Consider the following 23,686-nt stretch of genomic DNA (forward strand, 5'->3'; position numbering starts at 1 on the left):
CCGCGGCAATCCTAGACCAGGCCCCAAAAGCCGGACACCATCTACAGCCCCAGACTTCCGTTCCCTGCGCCTTACCAGGTCGTAGTCCTCCTCATCATCGCACATGAAATCATCCTCCATGTCAGACATCTTGGCCGGGAGGGGGAGGAGAAATTAGAGACAACCTCCTCCCACAATCCTTCGCGGCTCAGGGCGTCACTCCCGGCTTCTCCGCTCCTTCCCGTTCCTCTTAAAAGAGCTGAGTTTCCTCCGGGAACCAATGCGCTCGGCTTTTAAAGGATTCTCGACGACTCCAAGAGGGAGTGCACCGCTCCCTTGTTCCGCTGAAACGATTGGTGTCTTAGCAACCAAACCTAGCAACTAGGGAATCACTGCGTGCGGTGGAGCACAGCGGAAAGGCCTCGGAAATTTTGCTCTCACATCTCGCAGTTTCCAGCCTCCTGGGTAAGGGACCAGTCTTCTCTCCCTTGCCTGGGACTCTGGAAGCATCTGATTCTGGTGAACCTAAGGGGCAGCCTAGGACCAGAAGCCTTTCTCGAAGAAAAGGCTGACATGCCCGTCCTATATGACAGGTATTTTCTGTACATGGTATTTGTCCATGTACATTTAGCCCACACATTGCAGTAGGTGTTTCTGTGTTGTTTGTACACCTTCGTAGCAACACAATTTACATGTAATATATTTGTAGTTGACAAACGGATTCTGTGGATATCTCAAAATAGATACGCATCTAGCACTTAAGGCACTTAAATCTTATTTAGTTGTTTAATGAATTATAAACTGACCTGCACTGCTCTTGGGACCAAATTAAGTTAACAGTAACGACGTGCACTGCCATCAGGGGTGTCCCAACTTACGGCCTGGAGCTGCATGCTGATTTTTGTGGCGTTTTTTGCCTTATCTGTGGTGTCAGATATTTCGAAAAGTCTACACAGAACTTTTTTTTAAAAAATCAGCTTTCCTTAGTGTTTGTGTATTTAATGTATGGCCCAAGAGAATTCGTCAGATGTGCAGCAGAGAAAATAAAAAGGTTGGACACAACACCGCTGGTCTAAATCCTCAGCAGAATTAGAAATAAAAATAAAATAGAGGAGGAAGAAGTTTTTTTTCAAACAGATAGCATTTTCTTTATAAACTTGATTCTGTCCCCTTGAATACACAAATATTATATAGTTATAGCATAGATATGATTTTGGATTCTTTTTGCATCTAACAGCATGGTTCAATGTATACAATATTCTTGACAGTGATTATTTTAACAGTTGTGTGATAATTCCTCTTTGAATGTACCAGTGCACTGTAATTTATGCCATTATTGTTATGCATATAGAATGTTCCAAAAATAACACTGTTTTAAACAATTCTGCAGTGAATATTTTTGACGTTAGTTTTTTTTCTTAGGAAAAAGTCTAAGAATAGAGATTGCAGGTTGGATTTTGTTAGTAATCACTTGATTTGACATCTTTTTGGTTATAGTTCTTGTAGGTTGCGTGTATAGCAGTGATGCTGTCTCAACTCTAAATACACATATTTTCCCCTAATTGTCTTTTCCCTTCATTGTTTTATAGTGAGAAATTTCAAGCATGTATAAAATTGAAAGAACAGTACCGAGGACATACGTATACCCACTATCAGTTTTAACGTTAGCTTTAGTTGTTTGTGCGTGTGTGTGTATGTATTCCCTACATCATTTGAAAGGAAGATGCAGAGATTATGACAAATTACCCCTAAATGTAGCTATATGTATTTCATAAAAATAAGGACATTCTCCTATAAAATCACATCATTATTTATATGTATGTGAGAAGATTAACAATAATTCCCTGATGTCATCTAATGTCCAGTCTATATTCAAAATCTCCCTATTAAACATAACATTTAAAATTGGAAAAGCCTTTAATGATACAATTTTTGGAGTACAAGTTCTTCTCAAATCCCACAGTAGAGATTCTTGATTCAATACCTATGAGATGGAGCTCAGGAATCAGTATTTGTAACTTTACAACAAAACAAAACCTCCCCGTACCTGGGGTGACTATTCATCTTAATATGTCTGGGACAGACCTACTGTAATACTGTTGACACAGCATAATAATTAATCAGAAATTTAATCAGAAATCTATCACTCAGAAATTGGGACAATAAATCACATGGTTACTCTACCTGTAACCTATAATTCTTCAAAAGAGAGAATAGACTCTCAAGGTATTTAAAAGGTTTATTTGCTCAAAGTACAGGCAGTCCCTGGGTTATGAACAAGCTAGGTTCTATAGCTAGCTAGGTTCTATAAGTTGAATTTGTGTGTAAGTTGGAACAGGTACATTTACTTATTACATACTATAGCCCCCGTTTGTAAGTGTGCATTGTATATCAGTTGGATGTTTGTAACTTGGAGACTTACTGTAATCGCTTCTATTGATAAGTGTGAATTGTACATAAGTTGTTTATAACTCAGGGTCTGCTTATAATCAGAGCTTCATAGTTTTACATTGTATCCAAGATAGTAGTTGGAAATTGATTTTCCACTAAATGTGTGAATATCTATCACAAATATAAACTGCATGATGATTTATTGAATTTATTTACATAATTTGCTGCTTTTTAATGTAATGCCTCACTCCTACAATGGAAAAGAATTATATGAGTAGGTTGGTAACTAGAAACACTGGGAAAATGGCAGCTAAATTTTGAATGTAATTTCCTTAGCCATGCACAAATTTATTAAATCTAGTTTGGAAGTTTGCTAACAGCAGTAGAAAAGGTATTCACAGGGATTAACATGTTATTAACATGTTATTAACAATTGTTAATAACCACCTGTTGAAGCTGAGTGTTGTAGCTCACCTCTGTAATCCCAGGACTTTGGGAGGCTAAGGTGGGAGGATCTTTTGAGGCTAGGAGTTCAAGATGAAGTTGGGCAGCATAGCAAGATCCTGTCTCTATAAAAAGTACAAAACTTAGCTGGGCATGGTGGCATGTGTCTGTAGTACCAGCTACTTGGGAGGCTGAGGAGGGAGGACTGTGTGAGCTGTGAAGTTTGAAGCTGCCGCTAGCTATGATCATGCCACTGCATTCCAGTCTGTATTAAAGAGTAAGACCCCGTCTCTTGGAGGAGGGAGATTTATGGGGGATCATTCTTCTTGGGGACAGGATACAATTATAAGAGGGACTTTCCCTATCAAATGCAATCAGTGTAACCTCATTCATAAATAATGCATTAATAAATATTTTAATACATTTATCTTTCTGTGCAGAAGATGCTTTTTTTTTTTTTTGAGACAGTCTTATTTTGTTGCCCTGGGTAGAGTGCCATGATGTCATAGCTCACAGCAACCTCACACTCTTGGGTTCAAATGATTCTCTTGCCTCAGTGTCCTGTACCTGGAACTACGGGGTGCCCGCCACAATGCCTGGCTATTTTTAGAGGCAGAGTCTTGCTCTGGCTCAGGCTGGTCTGGAACTCTTGAGCTCAGGCAATCCACCCACCTTGGCCTCCCTTAGTGCTAGGATTACAGACCGGAGCCACAGCGCCTGGCTGGAAATGCCTTTATATTTATCTCTATATGTTAAAATCTTTTTCTGTCCTTAAAAAGTCCATTTGAGGCTCAGTACCTGTAGCACAGTAGTTATGGCGCTGGCCACATACAGTGAGGGTTCGAACGTGGCCCGCGCCAGCTAAATAACAATGACAACTGCAACAAAACAATAGCTGGGCTTTGTGGCGGGCACCTGTAGTCCCAGCCACTTGGGAGGCTGAGGCAAGAGAATCGCTTAAGCCCAAGAATTTGAGGTTGCTGTGAGCTGTGATGCCATGGCACTCTACCGAGGGGGACATAATGAGACTGTCTCAAAAAAAAAAAAAAAGTCCATTTGAATTTGAATGTTACCTCATTCATATAGCCTATTCAGGAGTCCTCAAACTTTTTAAACAGGGGGCCAGTTCACTGTCCCTCAGACCGTTGGAGGGCCGGACTATAGTTAAAAAAAAAACAACTATGAACCAATTGCTATTCATACTGCACATATCTTATTTTGAAGTAAAAAAAAAAAAAAAGGAACAAATACAATCACACCACCTCATGTGGCCTATGGGCCGTAGTTTGAGGACCCCTGAAAGGGTAAATGGCTGAATTTTTTTTTTTGAGACAGAGTCTCAAGCTGTTGCCCTGGGTAGAGTGCCTTGGCGTCATAGCTCACACCAACTTCCAACTCTTGGGCTCAAGTGATCCTCTTGCCTCAGTTTTTCCCCCCTAGTTTTAGTAGAGACAGGGGGTCTTGCTTTTGCTCAGGCTTATGAGCTCAAGCAATCCTCCCGCCTCAGTCTCCCAGAGTGCTAGGATTACAGGTGTGAGCATTTTCTCAGATGTTTATTGGCCATTAGTCTATCTTCTTTTGAAAATCTTCTGTTTATGTCTTTTGCCCACTTTTAAATGGGGTTATTTAATTTTTTCTTGCTGTTTTGCTTGAGTTCTTTGTAAATTATGGCTATTAGCCCTTTATTGGATGTATAGCATGCAGATCATTTCTCCCATTCTGGAGGTTGTCTATTTGCTCCATTGATTGTTTCCTTAACTGTGCCAAAGCTTTTTAATTTAATCAAGTCCCATTTACTAATTCTTGTTATTGTTGTGATTGTCTTTGGGGTTCTTTTCATCAGGTTTTTTTTTGTGTCCTGCTATTCTCCAAAGGCACCTAGGTGGGGGACAGGAACTGGCCTTACTCTTGTGCTGTGTTCTGAGCTTCTCTGAGTTTGGTCCATGCCAGTATCTTCTTCTTTCTGTCTTCTTTATCAGCTTTGCAGTTTTTCTCAGGGTCCCCAAACATCTTTGTTATCTCTGTGATCCACATCTGTGCTGCAACTGCGCTTGCTCTCCTCAGTTCAAATTCTACCTTCCAGTGAGGATGTTCTGACAAGTGATGTCTCTAGTTGGCCATCTTGGTTTTCCCCAGTACACATACTTACAGTGTACAATTTGATGAATTTTAACATAGGGACACACATGTAAAACCATCACCAAGATAATGAACATATCTGTCATCGAAAAAGTTTCCTCATAGATTCTTTGCATAGATTTCTTAGTAATCCCTTTCTTCCCCTCTACACTTTTACTAGGTAACCACTGATCTACTTTTTGTTATTATGAATTTATTTACATTTCAGGAATTTTATATAAACATACAGTTGTGTTCATTCATTTGGTTGTTCTTTCACTTAGTATAGTTATTTTGAGATTTATCCATGTTATTATATATATATATATCAGTTGTTTGTTTTTATTGCTGAGTATTCCATTTGTACATATACCACAATTTATCTTACCTGTTTACCTGTTGAGAGATATTTGAATATTTTTGGTTTATGGCCAGTATAAATAAAGCTACTGAGAACATTTGTGTACAAGTTTTTATGTGGACACATGTTTCATTTCTCTTGGGTAATATGGTAAGTAGACAAAAATCAGAAAGAACAGTACAATGGACATATATACTCTCACTGTCAGGTCTGATTGTGGGTGTGTATGTGTGCGTGTGCATGCATTTGTGTGTTTGTATTCTCTGGATAGTAGCTGCCCCATTATCCATGCCCTTGGATAATTCTTTGCCCTTTAAGTGTGAGTGTGATCTATGACTTTCTTCTAACTAATAAGATACAGCCAAGGTGACCTACATACGATTACTTCATATATGACTGCTGAGTCCATTCTAATAGGAAAGGTTATCTTCTCTGCTAGCTTTGAGTAGGGCAAGCAGACATGTTGGGAAGGACCATATAGTGGGGAATTGAGCAGCATCTGGTCAATAGCCAGCAAAAATCTCTTGCCTTAATCTGACAGCCCACAAGGAACTGAATGGTTTTAACAGCCATGTGCTCTTGGAAGTAAATCCTACACAATGGAGCCTTAGAAAGGAAGTAAAGAAACTCTACAACAGAGAAACCATATAACCCATGCCCTGACTTCTAGCTACAGAAATTGTGAGATAATGTATGTGTACTGCTTTGCATCACTAAGTTTGTGGTAATATTATTATGTAGCAGTAGATGTGAATAGTAGTGAAATAGTTGGGTCATATGATAAGTGTATATTTAACTTTTTTTATTAAGTCATTTGTACATAGATCATAAATACATTTATGCCATTGTGGGATTCAATATGTTGATTATTTGTACAAATTAGAGTACTTACATCCTACTAATCAACATAGCCTTCACCTCATTTACCAATTACAGCATTAAGACATTTGTGTTCTACACCTGATAGATCCAACTTGTACTTGCAATATACTCCATAGGTGTGGTCCCCCTACTAACCCTCCCTCTATCGACCCACCCTCCTCCCTTCCCCTCTTCCTCCTCTTCCCTCTTTCATCCTAGGCTATAGTTGTGTTTCATTTTTCATATGCAAGTGTGAGTGATTATAAATTGGTTTCACAATAGTACTGAGTACCTTGGATATATTTTTTCCATTCCTGAGATACTTTACTAAGAAGAATATTTTCTAGCTACATCCATGTAAACATAAAAGAGGTGAAGTCTCCATTTTTTTTAATGTTGCATAGTATACCATGGTATACATATACCACAATTTATTAATCCATTCATGGGTCGATGGGCAACTTGGGCTTCTTCCATGACTTGGCAATTATGAATTGAGCTGCAATGAACAATCTGGTGCAAATATCTTTATTGCCAAATGATTTTTGGTCCTTTGGATATACACCTAGAAGAGGAATTGCAGGATCAAATGGCAGGTCTACATTTAGATCCCTGAGTATTCTTCAAACTTCCTTTCAAAAGGAATGTACTAGCTTGCATTCCCACCAGCAGTGCAGAAGTGTTCCCTTTTCTCCACATCCACACCAACATCTGTAGTTTTGGGATTTTGTGATGTGGGCTACTCTTACTGGAGTTAGATGGTATGTCAGAGTGGTTTTGGTTTGAATTTCCCTGATGATTAAAGATGATGAGCATTTTTTCATGTGTCTGTAGACCACGCGCCTGTCTTCTTCAGAGAAGCTTCTGTTCATGTCTCTTGCCCACAATGAAATGGGATCACTTGTTTTTTTCTTAGTAGTAAGTTTGAGTTCTCTGTGGATTCAGGTTATTAGACCTTTGTTGGAAATATAACTTGCAAAAATCCTCTCCCATTCTGAGGGCCGTCTATTTGCTTATAGTGTGTTCTTGGCCGTGCAGAAGCTTTTTAATTTGATCAGATCCCAGTAATGTATTTTTGATGTTGTTTCAATTGCCCGGGGTATCCTCCTCATAAAGTATTCTCCCAGGCCAATTTTTTCAAGTGTTTCCCCTGCACTCTCTCTAAGAATTTTTATAGTTTCATGTCTTAAGTTTAAGTCCTTTAACCAGCGAGAGTCAATTTTGTTAGAGGAGAAAAGTTCCAGTTTCAGTCTTCACCCAGCCAATTCACCCAGCACCATTTGTTGAATAGGGAATCTTTCCCCCAATTTATATTTTTGATTGTATGTTTAACTTTTTAAGAAACTTTCAAATTACTTTGTCAAGTGATTTTGCCATTTTTCACACCCACTGGCATTTCTTAAGAGTTCTAGTTGCTCCACATCCTTGCCAACGTTTAGAGTGGTCAGTCTTTTTAATTTTAGCCACTGTAGCAGAAGTGTAGTGGTATTTCATTGTGGTTTTAATCTGCATTTACCTAATGACTAATATTAAATATCTTTTTCTGTGTTTATTTGTCATCCACATACATTCTTTGGTAAAATATCTCTAAAATTCTTTTGTCTATTTCTTTTAAATTGGGTTGTTCGTCTTATTACTATTGAGTTGTAAGAGTTCTTTATGATTTTTGTGTTGTATGTAAGGAAAGTTTGTTACCCAAAGATACTAAAATTTTGTCTTCTGTTTTCTTCTAGAAGTTTTATATAGTTTTACCTCTTACATTTAGGTCTGTGATCCATTTCAAATAGAATTCAAATGTAGTCTGAGATACATGTGTCAGTATTTTGAATATGGGTATCAAATTAATCCAGCATCATTTGTTGAAAAGGTGATCTTTTCCATATTGAATTTCTTGGCACTTTTGCCAAAAATCAATTGAACTTTTGATTCCCAACATAATTTGACACTTTGAAATTATATTTTACAATTCTATGTCACCTTGTATTATGATTATTTTCATTTCTTCCTTATTAAACTGAAAGGTCCTTGAGGACAAAACTATCTTCCTTACCTGTGAATCCCCTGGAACTCAGCATATGCTTTGCTTATAGAAAATTTTCAGTGAAAATGTGATGTATTGGGGCCAGGCACAGTGGCTCATGCCTGTAACTCTAGCACTCTGGGAGGCCAAGGTGGGTGACTTCACAGGTTCGAGACCAGCCTGAGCAAAAGGGAGACCCCATCTTTAAAAATAGCCAGGCATTGTGGCGGACACCTCTGGTCCCAGCTTCTCTAGAGGCTGAGGCAAGAGAATCGCTTAAGCCGGAGAGTTTGAGGTTGCTGTGAGCTGTGATGCCATAGCCCTCTGCTGAGGGCAACAACATGAGACTCTGTCTCAAAAAAAACAAAACAAAACAAAAAAAGAAAGAAAGGAAGGAAGAAGGGATAATGTGATGTATTTAGGTAAAATTTTTTTTTTTTTGAGACAGAGTATCCAGCTGTCACCCTGGGTACAGTGCTATGACATCGTAGCTCACAGCAACCTCCAACTGGGGCTTAAGTGATCTTCTTGCCTCAGTTTTTCTATTTTTAGGAGAGACAGGGTCTCATTTTTGCTTAGGCTAGTCTCTAACGTGAACTCAAGCAATCCACTTGCCTCGGCCTCCCAGAGTGCTAGGATTACAGTCATGAGCCACCGCGCCTGGCTATAAGTAAACTCTTATATTCATGATTCTTCACTACTCAAGGTTGAATCACTCAAACAGGCTCATCCTTCCAGACCAATCATCTTTTAAACTTTTTACTATACTTATTTTGAGAGGCTGAACATTTATGTGTTGGAAGAGCAGAAAAAGAGGACTCCTTTTTTATCAATAAACATCTGAACAGAAAACTCAGGGCAAACTCAGAGGAGTCAGCTGAAAAGAGTTTTATAGAGATGGAGGCAAGGTTAAAGGAACCAAATTACTAAGCCTTCAGAATACTCTACATGGCAATTACATCTTTCATCTCTAAAATTTGCAGTAGGAGGAATATGCAAATAGAGTATTATTGCACATCGACCACCCCCAAACATGCTTCCTTGGCATAGTATTATTTTGAGATGAAGTAATTGAGAGCCAAGAGATGCAGGAGACATTCTCTGTACCCTTCTTATCTGCCTAAAAGCAAGGCATAAGTTCACCTTTGTGCGGGTGACATGACTATCCCCCGCTTACCATGATAAAGAGAGCCATCACCAAGATGAGTCGGCATAAGCAAACCTTACTAAACCCTTATTTTCCATTAGTTCTCCCATATATTTCTTACTCACCTGTTTATAATTTATTGCCTTTTATTTATTAGGCCTCCAAGTGCAAGTTTTTCTTTGGGTTTTTCACTTTTTTGTAAAGTTCCTACTTATATGAAATTACGAATATCAATAAAATTTGTATGCTTCTCCTGTTAATCTGTCCTTTGTTAGTTTAACTTGCAGTCCTCAGCCACTAAATCTAAGAGGATAGTGGAAATTTTTCTGCTATTTAGCAGAATCTACTTTAGATTCTAGGAAATTCTGTTTCCTCCTTTGGACGCCTTTTATTTTTTATTTTTATTTTTTTGGGACAGAATCTCACTTTGTCACCCTCCATAGAGTGCTGTAGTGTCATAGCTCACAGCAACCTCCAACTCTTAGGCTCAAGTGATTCTCTTGCCTCAGCCTCTCAAGTAGCTGGAACTATAGGCACCTGCCACAACGCCTGGCAATTTTTAGAGACAGGGTCTTGCTCTTGCTCAGGGTGGTCTTGAACCTGTGAGCTCAGGGCAATCCACCTGCCTCGGCCTCCCAGAGTGCTACGATTATAGGCATGAGCCACTATGCACGTCCTCCTTTTAAACTAGACCTTCCCTGTTCCCCCCAGCTTTTGCCTCTTCCTCAGTATTCTATCTATCATTTTTCTACACTGTTCTACTGCCTCTACATCAAAATATGATTATTTCAGATAAATGATTAATCTCCCTATGGTTTTAGACACTTAGTACTTACTTTGTTTTGAAGGTAGAGGTAGGCCTAGGGAATAGGGAAAACTTCCTGAAAGAAGTGATTTCTAAGGTGAGACCTAAACATCTATAGGTGTTAACTGGATCTGAACAACAACTCATATGCCCATGTTTTGGATCCTTTTCCTTTAATTTTAGTGTTTGGTTTGGTTTTGTTTGCTATTGAATAGTATTTTTTCTGTACAGAATTTATTATCCTTTGAGGAGAATACATTATTTTTGGCATTTAAAATTATTCATTTTACTTATTCTTAAGTTCTGTTTAATGTGGGGTGTACAAACAGATTCCCTAGTTTGCATTTGTAAGGTTAAAGTCTGATTTGTAGGTGTGTCCCACCCCCAGGTATGTGCCATGCACCTGTGCAATAAACCCACGGGTGGGAAGAAGAGAAAGAATTTCAAGTTTACTAATTAGATTTCTATTTAAGCCTCTAACATAATATACCCCACCATTAGTTTATAATTTAGACTCTAAACCTATTGTAAGTGTGCCTATATGCAAAAAACAAAGAACTGAGAGGTTCAGGATTTGTGAAAATAAAAATACTGTGAAATGTAAATGTTTAAATATTTTTGCTAGTAAGAAATAAAATTGCTTTGTCTTAAAATTCACAAAGGAATATTTTTCTACCCCATAAAGATTGTTGGGAAAATTTAAAGAGAATATAACATCTTAGCAAGATGCCTGGCAGAGGCCAGGTAGTATAAGAAAGTAATGTTAGTTTTGGTTTGTGGTGACTATTTGAGGTTCTCGAGTTGTTTAAACTGGTTGTTTTAATAGCAATGCTTTATAAAAGTTATAATGTACACATATAATTTGGGAGAAGTGATTTGTTTTCAAGCATCCATTATTGGGGTGGGGGTGGGGGGAGAGTGTCACACAGAAGTGGTATGGCCTTTAGGGTGGGAGACCAGAGACCTGAGTTTTAATTCTAGCTCTGATATTCTCTTTCACTTTGGGCCAATCATTTAAAAAAAGGATATGTTATTAGGTGCTCTATAAGGTGATTTCCAGTCTGCATCAGTTTTGTTAAGACTAATATATAGGTATCCAAGATCCAAACCAGATTTGCCATCTGGTTTCATTTACCAAAGTTAATGTTTGGTTATCAAATACACATTGAACAGGAAGTATTCTTTTATGAAACAGTTCCTATAGTCATTATGTTCATTTTTTTTACCCTGTATAAAATGAATTTATTTTGGAAAATTTCTTCAAAGGAACCAATATTTTCGAAGCTCTAATATTTGATTATTTTTTAAATTAATATAGAAGAATATATTAGAAACATATCTGATAAAAAGTAATTCTGTCCTTTTCCATATTTACTGATGTTTCTAAAAACCTTACATTTTCTTCTCACTTAGATTCTTTCTCTATTCAGAACTATTTACAAGTGACAATGATGCTTTCCCTTGCTCAAATTTAAACCACAGTGAGCATCATACTGAAATTTACAGTGGTTAAAAAAAAGGTGTAATTGCTTCTTTTGCAAATGATAAGGAGAGAATGAAATAATAGTGAGACAACAGCTCTGAGACCAAAGTAACATAGTTCCCATAATGTAGCATTTATAGTAATAATCCAAGGGAGTGCTAAGGGGCTTCCACCCTTTTGCTACACTTTGATATTGTTGGTGCACACTTTTTCCTTTCTCACTCTCCACACGTTACACATATAGAAATTCTGGAAGGGCGATTTACTAATTCTCTCTGGGTTATGCTCTACCCCTAGAGTGTTAAGCATGTTGGGCCAAACTTCCTTAATTAGGGAATCTTGGAATAGGCGTTTTGCTAGCTGGCTTCACTTGGGCTTAATCTCAGCATTCGGAAGTCCAGAGTGCACTAGATTGAAAATTAATTGACCTGAATTTTAATTCGAGTTTTCCTACTGATCAAGAGTGTGACCTTAGGCACATCACTGCACCTTTCATCATTCATTCAGTTTATTTTACCTGTTTATTCAAAAGCAATCTGCCAGGCACTCTTCTAGGGTCTGGGGATACATAGCCATTGCCCTAAATTGCTTACCTTCTAGTTGTGATGGCGCAAGTGGTGAGACAGAACATAAATACATAAGACAATAAATATGCAGGGTGATTTTTGATAGGTATGAGATCTGTGAAAGAAGGACAACAGCAACTTGGTAGGGTGATGCAGTGGGGATGGTATGCTTCTTTAGATAGGGCTTCTGGGCTTTCTCTAGGGGTTTGACTGGATGCTAAGGGTTGTTGCAGAGTGAAAGACATATGTTCCCCCCACCCCCTTCTTAACTGTGTTCTAGGAAGGCCCACTAATGCCTCTATTCTGGAAATAAATGCAAATACTTTTAAATCAAGTGCTGCATCAATTTTATGTTGCTTGATTTGGACATAATCTGCATAAGAGGCAATAGCTAAAATTTTAGTGCTCTTTGGGGAATAGCTGCTGGATATTAAAGAACAAAACCCTACCTTAAAAATAAAGGCGACCTGAGGTAGATTAGACGACAAGGATTTGTGCAAGAGCCAGGTTTTAACTCTGTTCTCAGACATCATCAGGGCCCTGAAAGAAAACCTCCTTAGTCAGCTTTGGCGCACTCTGAGGAGGGGCTCCAGCCAGTCCCGGCTCCCCAGAGCTCCGAGCCGGACGGTGGCTGTACCTGACCGCGCAGGTCCGGCCCCCTGGCCGAGATCCCTGGACGAAACCCGGAGGCGGGGCTGACTGGGAGCGGCCACAGCGGCCGAGCTGCAGGATTTCCGCAGGGAGGGGGCTTGCACTGCGTACCGCCCGGAAGAAAGCGGCTCCTCTGGCACTTGTCTCGTGATCGCTCTGAGAGTTTTGCTTTACCAGTTAACAACTACAGAAGAAAGGAGGATCTAGCGAAATATGGCTACGGAGGGCCCTGCCACTCGTCGAGTCCAGGTGGCAGCACATCCCAGGTGGGGGAGAGGAGATGCGCGTTTATTTTTATGTAACAAATTCCTCATGGATCTTATTTGTCTTCCACAATGTGTCCTAATTTATTCAAATACTTAAGGGCACAGTAGTGTGCACGGACCTGCAAAGTGCAGGGACCGTCCTGTGTTGTGGGGTAGGAGTAGTGAGGTCCGCAGCTCCCGGCTGCCGCTTTCGCTCCTGGGAACAGGCAGAACCCCAGGGATTCTGGAAGGCCCTGTGACTGCGCCTGCAAGACCCATCACGCCGCAAACGCATTCCGCCTTGATTGCTAACAAGATTGTGTGTTTTTTGCTTCATCCACGCAGATTTCTTTTTCATCCTTTCTTGCTGGAGGTGATACGTTTTTTTCTACTAGGCTTCAGCAGAAATGTCCAAGTCAACTTTGAACTTCTCTCTGTTTTGTCTGCCAGTTGATAGTGCTTTTAAAAGTCTCTTGTCTAAATTTATTCATCGAAAACAAACGCTAAAACCTCCTTGATCTCTGCATCCTCTTGAAAAAATACAATAATCTCTAAACTGTCACTTAGGCAGTTAATTTGCTTCCAGATCTTAGCTACAGAATAATAGTTTAGTCATATCTAGGGGAGGATGTTTTCAATTACAGGTACTTATTAGAAATCTTCCTTCTGATTTGTAGGGGTGAAAGGACTTAAAGGGGTTAAATCCCATAAACTGGAGTCTCTGACCTGTCGCATTAGCCCAAAGGCTTTTCCGAGGTTCTCTTCTCTGAGACTCTGTGCTGTTTTTAACCTTTTTTTCCTGTTAACTTTTTTCTCTGACGTAAAAATCCTTAAGCTCTTCCCACTTTGTAGTTTATTACTATCAGGTATCAGCTGACAATATTATTCTTCAACTTGAAAATATTCTTTCATCCTTTAACCGGTAGTGTGTTACACAAAACATTTACCAGAAAGAAACATAATTTTTTATTATTCAAACCAGCACAGCTTGGACTACTTCTTTGAGTGTCTTTGAATGTTTTAGAGCACTTTGCAGGTCTGTGCACAGTACTGTGCCTTTAAGTATTTGAATAAATTAGGACACATTGTTAAAGACAAGTAAGATTCATGAGGAATTTGTTACGTGAAAATAATCCAACCCCTTAAAGTTTAGTCTTTTACATAGAACATGTCCAATTTCTATGTTTCCATTTTATCTGATTTAATCATAAATATCAACATATCTATAGTTACCCTGTGGGGCAGAGGGGAATAGTGGTTACAAGTGCAGGTACATGCACTAAAATTAAAGAATTGTCAGTAATTTCCTTAGTGTTCTTTCTTGCCTTTCATTTATAGTAATTCATTCACGCAACAAATATTTCTTGTTACTACTTATTTGTGTTAGTCATAGAAGAGATCATAATAGTCAGATAAGCTGAACTACTACGTATTTTCTTGTTTTTCACTTGTATAAGCAATGCAGTTATTAGTTCCAAGCAATGTTTTGTTTGGGGACTCTTTTGAAGCTACCTATTCATTTTAGGAGGGGTGAGTTATATTAAATCCGGACAGTAGAACATACGAATCAAATGGTGCAATATGCTGAAAGGGGAAAAGTGAATGAGGGCCCCCGGTTCAGCCTATCTCTTTGTGGAATTCCTGCTTTTTCTTCAGAATGCCTCTTCAACCTCATAGGACCCGTGATCTTCTGAGTAAAGGCACTAATATATTTTAGAAAATTTTATTATTCCTTTTGTGTAAAAATAAACTAGAAATAGAAGTGTAATGTTTTCATTGTGCATCCCACTCTTGCACGCTTCCTGTGCTGTAAAACTTAAAATTTTACTGTACTCACTTTCTTTGCCCTCCTAGCAGCAGTATCTCTTCTATTTTCTTTTTCTTTGGGATTAAGTTTTAAATTGTTAGATTATGATTATTTTTGTAACAGATTAATTGATATTCAAATATCATATAACTCACCCTCTTAAAATGTGCAATTAAATGATTTTTAATAACTCAGAGTTTGCAGCCATCAGCATAATGAAATTTAGAATGTTTTCTTCACCTCAAAAAGAACGTGGCATCCTTTAAGTTATCACCTCTGAGACCTCCATTACCTGCCTCCCTCATCCCTAGGCAGCTACTAATCTATTTTCAGTCTTTATAGATTTTGTCATTTTGGGTATTTCAAATAAATGGAATCATATATATACAGAGGTGCCAAAAAATGTATACATATTTTCAGGAAAGAAAAGAACTATATTAAGTTTGTTAATACTCAAGTCACGATTGACTTCTGAAATTATAGGAGATGCTCAATAAGACTCATATTCACCTTTTGTTATCAGTATATATTGGATATTACAATTTGTTTTCTTTTGAGACAGTGTCTTATTCTGCCCTGTTGTCCCAGGCTAGAATTATCAGCCTAATTCACAGCAACCTCAAACTCCTGGGCTCAAGTGATCTTCCTACTACAGCCTCCGAAGTAGCTGGGACTACATGTGTGCCACCACACGTGGCTAATTTTTCTATTTTTTTGTAGAAATGGGGTCTCTTGCTCAGGCTGGTCTCAGACTCCTGAGCTCAAGGGATCCTTCTACCTTGGCCTCTCAGACTGCTAAGATTACAGATGTTAGCCAGCTCACTCAGCTGAGTATTACAATTTTAATACAGTTTTTTTCTTTTCTTAAAAAAATCTGTGTATAGGGCGGCGCCTGTGGCTCAGCGGGTAGGGCGCCGGCCCCACATGCCGAGGGTGGTGGGTTCAAACCCGGCCCCTGCCAAACTGCAACCAAAAAATAGCCGGGCGTTGTGGCGGGCGCCTGTAATCCCAGCTACTTGGGAGGCTGAGGCAAGAGAATCGCCTAAGCCTAGGAGTTGGAGGTTGCTGTGAGCTGTGTGACGCCACGGCACTCTACCAAGGGTGATAAAGTGAGACTCTGTCTCTACAAAAAAAAAAAAAAAAAAAAAATCTGTGTATATATATATTTGGCACGCTCTTTGTGTGTACTTTTGTGTGTGTGATTGGCTTCTTTCACTTAGCTTATTCTTTCACTCTATTGATTTTAAGGTTCATCCATGTTGAAGCATGTCAATATGTCATTCCTTTTTATGGTCAGATATTATTTTCTTCTGTCATGCCTACTATATTGATTAGCTGGATTATTTTCCCCATATTTTGTGTATGTGCATGGGGTAGAAGTTCAGTTTTGCTACATTGATATATACATTTACATTATATTGTGGTGTAGTCAGGGCCTTCAGTGTATATATCACTGGAACAATGCACATTGTAACCTCCCATCATCTATCTTTCCCCCTGCTTCCCTCCAGGTTGTTATTGTTCATGATTCCACACTCTGTTTCTATGTGTACACAGCATTTAGTTTATACTTATAAGTGCAAACATGTGGTATTTGTCTTTCTATGTATGAGTTGTTTCACTTAAGATAATGGCCTCCCAGTTCTATCCATGTTGCTTCAAAAGACATGATTTGATTGTTCTTTTATGGCTGAATAATTCCATTGGGCACGTATACCACATTTTCTTTATCCAGTTCTCCATTGATGGACATTTAGATTGATTCCATGTCTTTGCTTTTGTGAATAATGCTGTGATAAACATAGAAATACAGGTGTCTTAACATATATATTGATTTCTTTTCCTTTGGGTAGATACTCAGAAGTGGGATAACTAGCTTATTATGGTAGTTCAATTTTTGGTTCTTTGATAAATCTGTGTATTATTTTCCATAGAGGTTGCACTAATTTACATTCCTACCAACAGTGTAGTGGTTAGAGTCCCCCCTCCCCCCTTTTTTTTTTTTTTTGGTTGCAGTTCAGCCGGGGCTGGGTTTGAACCTGCCACCCTGGGTATATGGGGCCGGCGCCCCACCGACTGAGCCACAGGCGCCGCCCCAGAGTTCCCCCCTTTTTCATGTCCTCATCAACATGTTATTTTTTATTTTTTAATTAGTAGCCATTCTGATTGGTGTAAGATGGTATCTCAGTGTGGTTTTAATTTTCATTTCTCTGATGATTTGTTATATTGAATATTTTTTTCATATGCTTCTTGGCCATGTTTGTCTACTTTTGAAAAATGTCCTATTCTTCTCCTTAGCCCACTTTTTAATAGGGCTAATTATTTTTTCTGTGCTGTTGTTGAGTTGTTTGAATTCCTATTAAGTTCTGTATGTTACTTCTGTGTCATATGTATAGTTTGTGAATATTTTCTCTCATTCTTCAGGTTATCCTAATTCAGTCTGTTTATTATTTCCTTTGTTTTGCAAAAGCTTTGAAATTTAATTAAGTCCCATGTGTTTATTTTTGTTTTTATTGTCTGTGTTTTTGAGATCTTAATCATGATTTCTTGGCCTAAACAATAACCTAGAAAAGTTTTAGGTTTTTGTTTGTTTGTTTGTTTTTACAGATAGGCTATTTCAATCTATTGCCCAGGCTTGAGTACAGTGGCACCATTATAACTCCTTGTGACTTCAGATTCCTGGGCTCAAGGAATCTTTCTGCCTCATGCTCCCAAGTAGCTAGCACTACAGGTGCATGCCACCACACCCAGCTAATTATTTTTTATTTTTTGGAAATGGGGAGTCTTGCTATATCACCTAGGTTGATCTCAAACTCTTGGCCTCAGGAAATTTTTCCTCCATGGCCTCCTAAAGTGCTGGGATTATAGGCATGAACCTCCTCACCCACGAGTTTATGCCAAGTTTCAGGTCTTACATTCCAGTTTCTAATCTATCTTGATTTGGTTTTTGTGTATGGTGAGAGACAGGTGTGCATGTCATCCAATTTCCCAGTACGAGGGTATGCTTTCCTTAGTGTATGTTCTTGTCAACTTTGTCAAAGATTAGTCGGCTATAAGTATGTGGAGTTTTTTTCTGGCTTCTCTGTGCTGCCCCTGTTCTATATGTATATTTTTATGCTAGTATCCTGCTTTTTTAGTTACTATAGCTTTATAGTATAATTTTAAGTCTGGCAATATGATGTCTGCCCATTGTTCTTTTTGCTCAAGATTCCAGCTTTTTTTTTGTTTCATATGAACTTTTTTTTTTTTTGTAGAGACAGAGTCTCACTTTATGGCCCTCGGTAGAGTGCTGTGGCCTCACACAGCTCACAGCAACCTCCAACTCCCGGGCTTAAGCGATTCTCTTGCCTCAGCCTCCCGAGTAGCTGGGACTACAGGCGCCCGCCACAACGCCCGGCTATTTTTTGGTTGCAGTTTGGCCGGGGCTGGGTTTGAACCTGGCACCCTGGGTATATAGGGCCAGCGCCTTACCGACTGAGCCACAGGCGCCACCCTGTTTCATATGAACTTTAGAATTGTTTTTTGCCTGTGGCTCAGTGAGTAGGGCGCCGGCCCCGTATGCCGAGGGTGGCGGGTTCAGACCCAGCCCCGGCCAAACTGCAACCAAAAAATAGCCGGGCGTTGTGGCGGGCGCCTGTAGTCCCAGCTGCTCGGGAGGCTGAGGCAAGAGAATCGCGTAAGCCCAAGAGTTAGAGGTTGCTGTGAGCCGTGTGACGCCACGGCACTCTACCCGAGGGCAGTATGGTGAGACTCTGTCTCTACAAAAAAAAAAAAAAGAATTGTTTTTTGTAATTTTGTGGAAAATGATGTTGTTATTTTGATAGGGATTGCATTGAACCTGTAAATTGCTTTAGGTTGTACAGTCATTTTAACAATTTTAATTTTTTTGATCCATGAGCATGGGATGTTTTTTTATTTGTGTTATCTATAATTTCTTTCATCAGTGTAATAATAGTTTTCCTTATAGAGATCTTTCTCCTTCTTGGTTAAATGCATTCCTAAATATTTTAATTTTCGTGCAATTATTGTAAATAGGATTTTTTTTTTGATTTGCTTCTCAGCTACATTGTCATATAAAAATTCAGCTGATTTTTGTGCTTTGATTTTGTATCCCAAAACTTTACTGAATTCATTTATCAAATCTAAGAGTTTTGGTGGTGTCTTTAAGTTTTTCTAGATGTAAGGTCATATTATCAGTAAACAAAGACAACATGACTTCTTTTTTTCTAATTTGGATGGCTTTTATTATTATTTTTTCCTTGCCTGATTGCTCTGGTAAAGACTTTCAGTACTATGTTAAACAAGAGTGGTGAAAGTGGGTATCCTTTTCTTGTTCTAGTCCTCAGGAGGAGTGCTTTCAACTTTTTCCCATTAAGTATGATGTTGGCTTTGGGTTTGTTATATATGGCCTTTATTATTTTGAGATTTTTTTCTAATTCTGTGGAAATGCCTAGTTCTTTGAGGGTTTTTTTTTTAATCATGAAGGGATGCTGAATTTCATCAAATGCTTTTTTTGCTTCGTATGGTTTTTGTCCTTAATTCTGTTTATGTAATGTATCACATTTGCTGATTGATGTATGTTGAACCAGTGTTGCATTACTGGCATAAAACCCAATTGATCATGGTATATTGTCTTTTTGGTGTTTTGTTGGATTCAGTTTGCTAGTATTTTGTTGAGGATTTTCGCACCTTTGTTCTCCAGGGATATTGGTCTGTAGTTAATTTCCTCGTGTCCTCCTCTGTTTTGGTATCAGGGTGAGGCTGAGTTGTGGAAGATTTCCCTTCTCAATTTTTTGGAATAGTTTCAGGAGGATTGGTATTAGTTCTTTGTATGTTTGGTAGAATGCATGTAGTCCTGGACTTTTTTTTATTGGGAGATTTTTTTTTGAAGTGCTGATTCATTCTTACTATCAGCATTGATCCATTTAGGAGTTCTGCTTCTTCCTAGTTCCATTTCAGGAGGTTGAATGTTTGCATGAATTAATCCATTTCCTTGAGGTTTTCTCACTGGAGGGTGTATAATTGTTCATAATAGTCTTTGATGATCAGTTGTAGTGTCTCCTTTTTCATTCTGGTTCTGTTTATTTGGATGTTCTCTCTTCTTGGTTTGGTTTGTTTCCGTTTTTCTAGTTCCTTGATGTGTAACATTAGGTTGTTTATTATGATCTTTATCTTTTTTGATGTCAGCATTTTAATGCTATAAAATTCCTTCTGAGCACTACCTTTTTGTCTTCCACAGGTTTTGGTATGTTGTGTTTTCATTTTCATTCATTTGAAAAATTTTTAGGTTTAATTTCTTCATTGATTCAATGATCATTCAGGAGTGTGATGTTTAATTTCCATGTATTCATACAGTTGATGAAATTCCTCTTTGAATTGACTTCAAGCATTATTTTACTATGGTCTGAGAAGATACTAAATATGATTTTTTTTTTTGAGACAGAGTCTCACTTTGTGCTTTTGGTAGGGTGCTGTGGCTTCAGAGCTCACAGCAACCTTGAGCTCAAGTGATCCTCTTGACTCAGCCCCAGGACTATCGGTGCCCATCACAACACATGGCTGTTATTTAGAAACAGGGTGTTCCTCTTGCTCAGGCTGGTCTTGCTGCTGAGCTCAGGAGATCCACTTGCCTTGACCTCCCAGAGTGCTAGGATTACAAGTGTGAGCCACTGCTCCCAGCCTGGTAAGATGAGTTTTTAATAAGCAGCATACAATTGGGTCAATGCTTTTTAAATCAATTTTGCAATTCTGTATCTTTTGAGTGGAATATATATATATTTTTTGACACAGAGTCTTACTATGTCACCCTTAGTAGAGTGAGAAATTAATTTAATTTCACTCTTCTCTATCTCTACCTGTAATATATTCTTAGCATTTCTCTCCTGGTTTACTATAATGGACTCCCGTTAGATTTCTTTTTTTCTACAACCCTAATTGCATGTACTTCCCAGTGAGCCTTTTCAAATGCAAAGTTGATGATATCACTTTATCCTTAAACATCTATTTTCACCAGTTGTCATTGCCTATATGTTAAAAGCCGTGTTCCTCAAAGTGGCATATAAATTTGGCCCTTTAGAATTTGGATCTCGATGACCCTCCAGCCAACTCTACCCTTTTTTTTCTTCTGATATGCCATATTTTGCTGTGTAAAATGTGCTCCCAAACTTGCAAATCCTAAAAAAAAACCTCGAGGACTGATTAAAACTCCTGAACCACACCCAAATACACTGAAGCAACTCTCTAGGAGAAAGATTTGGGTATCTGTTCCATTAACAAGTACCCTAGATGGTTGGTTTTTCCTACCAGCAAGTTTGGGAAATTATATTAACTCTTTGGGGATTTGGGCAAATCATAGGCTCAAAATGATAATGTATGGGTTCAGGGACAACCTAGGTACCCTTGCGGACGGAAACATCATGGGGACTGAGGTGCAAGGTTACAACAGTGGGCTACTAGAAGAACTGGGTCTCAGAACCCAAGTCTCCCAGACTCTAGCTCAGGGATCTTCCTCCTTAGTGCAGTGTCTCATGGGCCTCAGAATGGTGCCAGCTGCACAAAAGACAAGGCAGCCCAGAAAAGGCAGGGATCTACGATCGGGAGCCAGGGCAGGCAGGGCTAGCACTGGCCCTCACACTAGCTTCCTGAGAAATAAGCCTACTGGAGTTCTCAGTGGAGTGGACATGGCTGCCTTCCCACCAACGGACATGGGTGGGAATAAGAAATGAGAGGATGTGGGGACAAAGGTGGCTGGAAGGGAACAGTTGGGAGAGGTCAGGTGCTCAGACCTTCTATACTTTGTATGTATGAGTAAGAATCTTGTTGATTTTTTTTTTTTTTGAGAGTAAGTTAAATTTATAAATTAACTTAGGGAGAACTACATCTTTACGGCTGTTGAATCATCTTATCTCAGAACAAGGGGCATTATTCCATTTCCTTAAATCAACTTTGTGTATTTTAAGAGTTTTTTTTTTTTTTTAGTTGTCCTTGTTTGGCAGGCCCGGCTGGATTTGAACATGCCAGCTCCGGTATATGAGGCTGGTGCCCTAGCTGCTGAGCTACAGGTGCTGAGCCCCTTATGTTTTTCTTTATCTATAAGATATTTTTCTTTGCTTATTTTTGAAATTTTTTTGGTATTTAAGAAAATTTATATTTTTGTTCTGTTGGTTACCTTTGCACTGATATCTTTTTTAAGGCCCTTAGAAAACAGGGGACTTTTTTTTTCTTTATTAATTATTTATTTAAAATTAATTTTCAAATATTATAGGGGTATAAATGTTTTGGTTACATAGATAGCTTTTGCACTGCTTGAATCCATAACTGTTTGCCCATCACCCAGATAGTGTGCACTGTACCCATTAGCTATGATTTCACTCATCAGCTCTGCCCTCCCTTTCAGCCACATGGTTTCCATTGAGGTTTACTTTCAACTGTGCACATGAGTAATATCAGTTAGTTTCAATTTAGTAGTAAGTATATGTGATGTTTGTTTTCCCTTCTTGTGTATTTCACTTAGGAGAATGGTCTCTGTTCTATCTAGATTGTTGCAAAATCTTCACTGTTTTTAATGCTCAGTAGTACTCCATGGTATACATATACCACATTTTATTAATCCAGCCATGAATTGATTGTCAGTTGGGTTGATTCCCTATCATTGAGATTGTGATTTACGTTATGATAAACATTCAAGTGCAAATGTCTTTTTGATAAAATGATTTTTTTTTCCTTTGGGTAAATACCCATGAGTGGGATTACTGGATCAAATGGTAATTCTACTTTTACTTCTTTAAAGTATTTCCACACTATTTTCTATAGCGGTTGTATTAGTTTGCAGTCTCACCAATAGTGTATAAGTGTTCCTTTCTTTCTGCATCCACACCAGCATCTATTGGGACTTTTTGACAAAAGCCGTTCTCTTGGAGTTAGCTGACATCTCATTGTGGTTTTGATTTGCATTTCTCTGATGATTACTGACATTGAGCATTTTCTCATATGTTTATTGACCATTAGTCTATCTTCTTTTGAAAAGCTTCTGTTAATGTTTTTTGCCTATTTTTTAATGGTTTGGTTTGATTTTTTTGTTGTTGTTGTTGTTTGTTTGCTGATTTCCTTGAGTTCTTTGTAGATTCTGGTTATTAGCCCTTTATCAGAAGTATAGCATGCAAATATTTTCTCTCGTTCTGTAGATTGTCTCTTTGCTCTGTTGGTGGTTTCCTTGGTGGTGTAGAAACTATTTAATTCAATCAAGTCCCATGTTTAGTCCCATTTATTTATTTTTGTTATTGCTGTGATTGTCCTTGGGGTCTTCTTCATAAATTCTTTGTCTAGGCTGATGTGTATTTTTTTCTAGAATACTTAGGGTTTCATGTCTTAGATTTAAGTCTGTTATCCATCTTGAATTAATTTTAGTGAATGATGAGAGAGATGGATCCTGTTTCAATCTTTTACTGTGGCTATCCCATTTTCCCAGCATCATTTATTGAATAGGGATTCTTTCACCCAGTGTATACTGTCTACTTTGTGAAAGACCAGGATAGTTTTATTTCTGGGTTCTCTATTCTGTTCCTTCATCTAGGTCTCTATTTTTGTACTGGTACCATATTGTTTTGGTTTCTATAGCCTTGCAGTATAGTTTAAAGTCTGATAAAGTGATTCCTCCAGATTTATTCAATTTTCTGATGGTTGCTTTGGCTATTTGGGTTCTTTTCTGGTTCCAAATGAAGCACAGAATTAGTTTTTCTAGATTTACAAAAAATGACATTGGCTTTTTTTTTTTTTTTTTAGAGGCAGAGTCTCACTTTATTGCCCTTG

The 23,686-nt window shown here is 38.5% G+C and overlaps 2 protein-coding genes across 7 annotated transcripts in view; one reads left to right on the forward strand and one right to left on the reverse strand.

Annotated features, from left to right (window-relative positions):
- The window catches only part of COPS2 (COP9 signalosome subunit 2), a 34,343-nt gene extending 34,139 nt beyond the window's left edge, over positions 1-204 (reverse strand). The window contains exon 1 of one of the 2 annotated variants that reach the window (XM_053593299.1): positions 76-204. In XM_053593299.1, the coding sequence (XP_053449274.1) occupies positions 76-129 (54 nt within the window). In that variant the 5' untranslated portion in view covers positions 130-204. The remainder of the gene's footprint in view (positions 1-75) is intronic. The other variant, XM_053593300.1, reaches the window with a different exon arrangement.
- Positions 205-332: 128 nt separating this feature from the next.
- The window catches only part of GALK2 (galactokinase 2), a 198,124-nt gene continuing 174,770 nt past the window's right edge, over positions 333-23,686 (forward strand). Inside the window, exon 1 of one of the 5 annotated variants that reach the window (XM_053593304.1) lies at positions 333-572. In XM_053593304.1, the coding sequence (XP_053449279.1) occupies positions 553-572 (20 nt within the window). In that variant the 5' untranslated portion in view covers positions 333-552. Of the gene's footprint in view, positions 573-12,866; positions 13,093-23,686 lie in introns of those variants that run through there. The other 4 variants (XM_053593306.1, XM_053593307.1, XM_053593303.1 and 1 more) reach the window with 4 other exon arrangements.

This window comes from Nycticebus coucang, chromosome 6 (assembly GCF_027406575.1).
Source record: "Nycticebus coucang isolate mNycCou1 chromosome 6, mNycCou1.pri, whole genome shotgun sequence".
Taxonomy (NCBI): domain Eukaryota; kingdom Metazoa; phylum Chordata; class Mammalia; order Primates; family Lorisidae; genus Nycticebus; species Nycticebus coucang.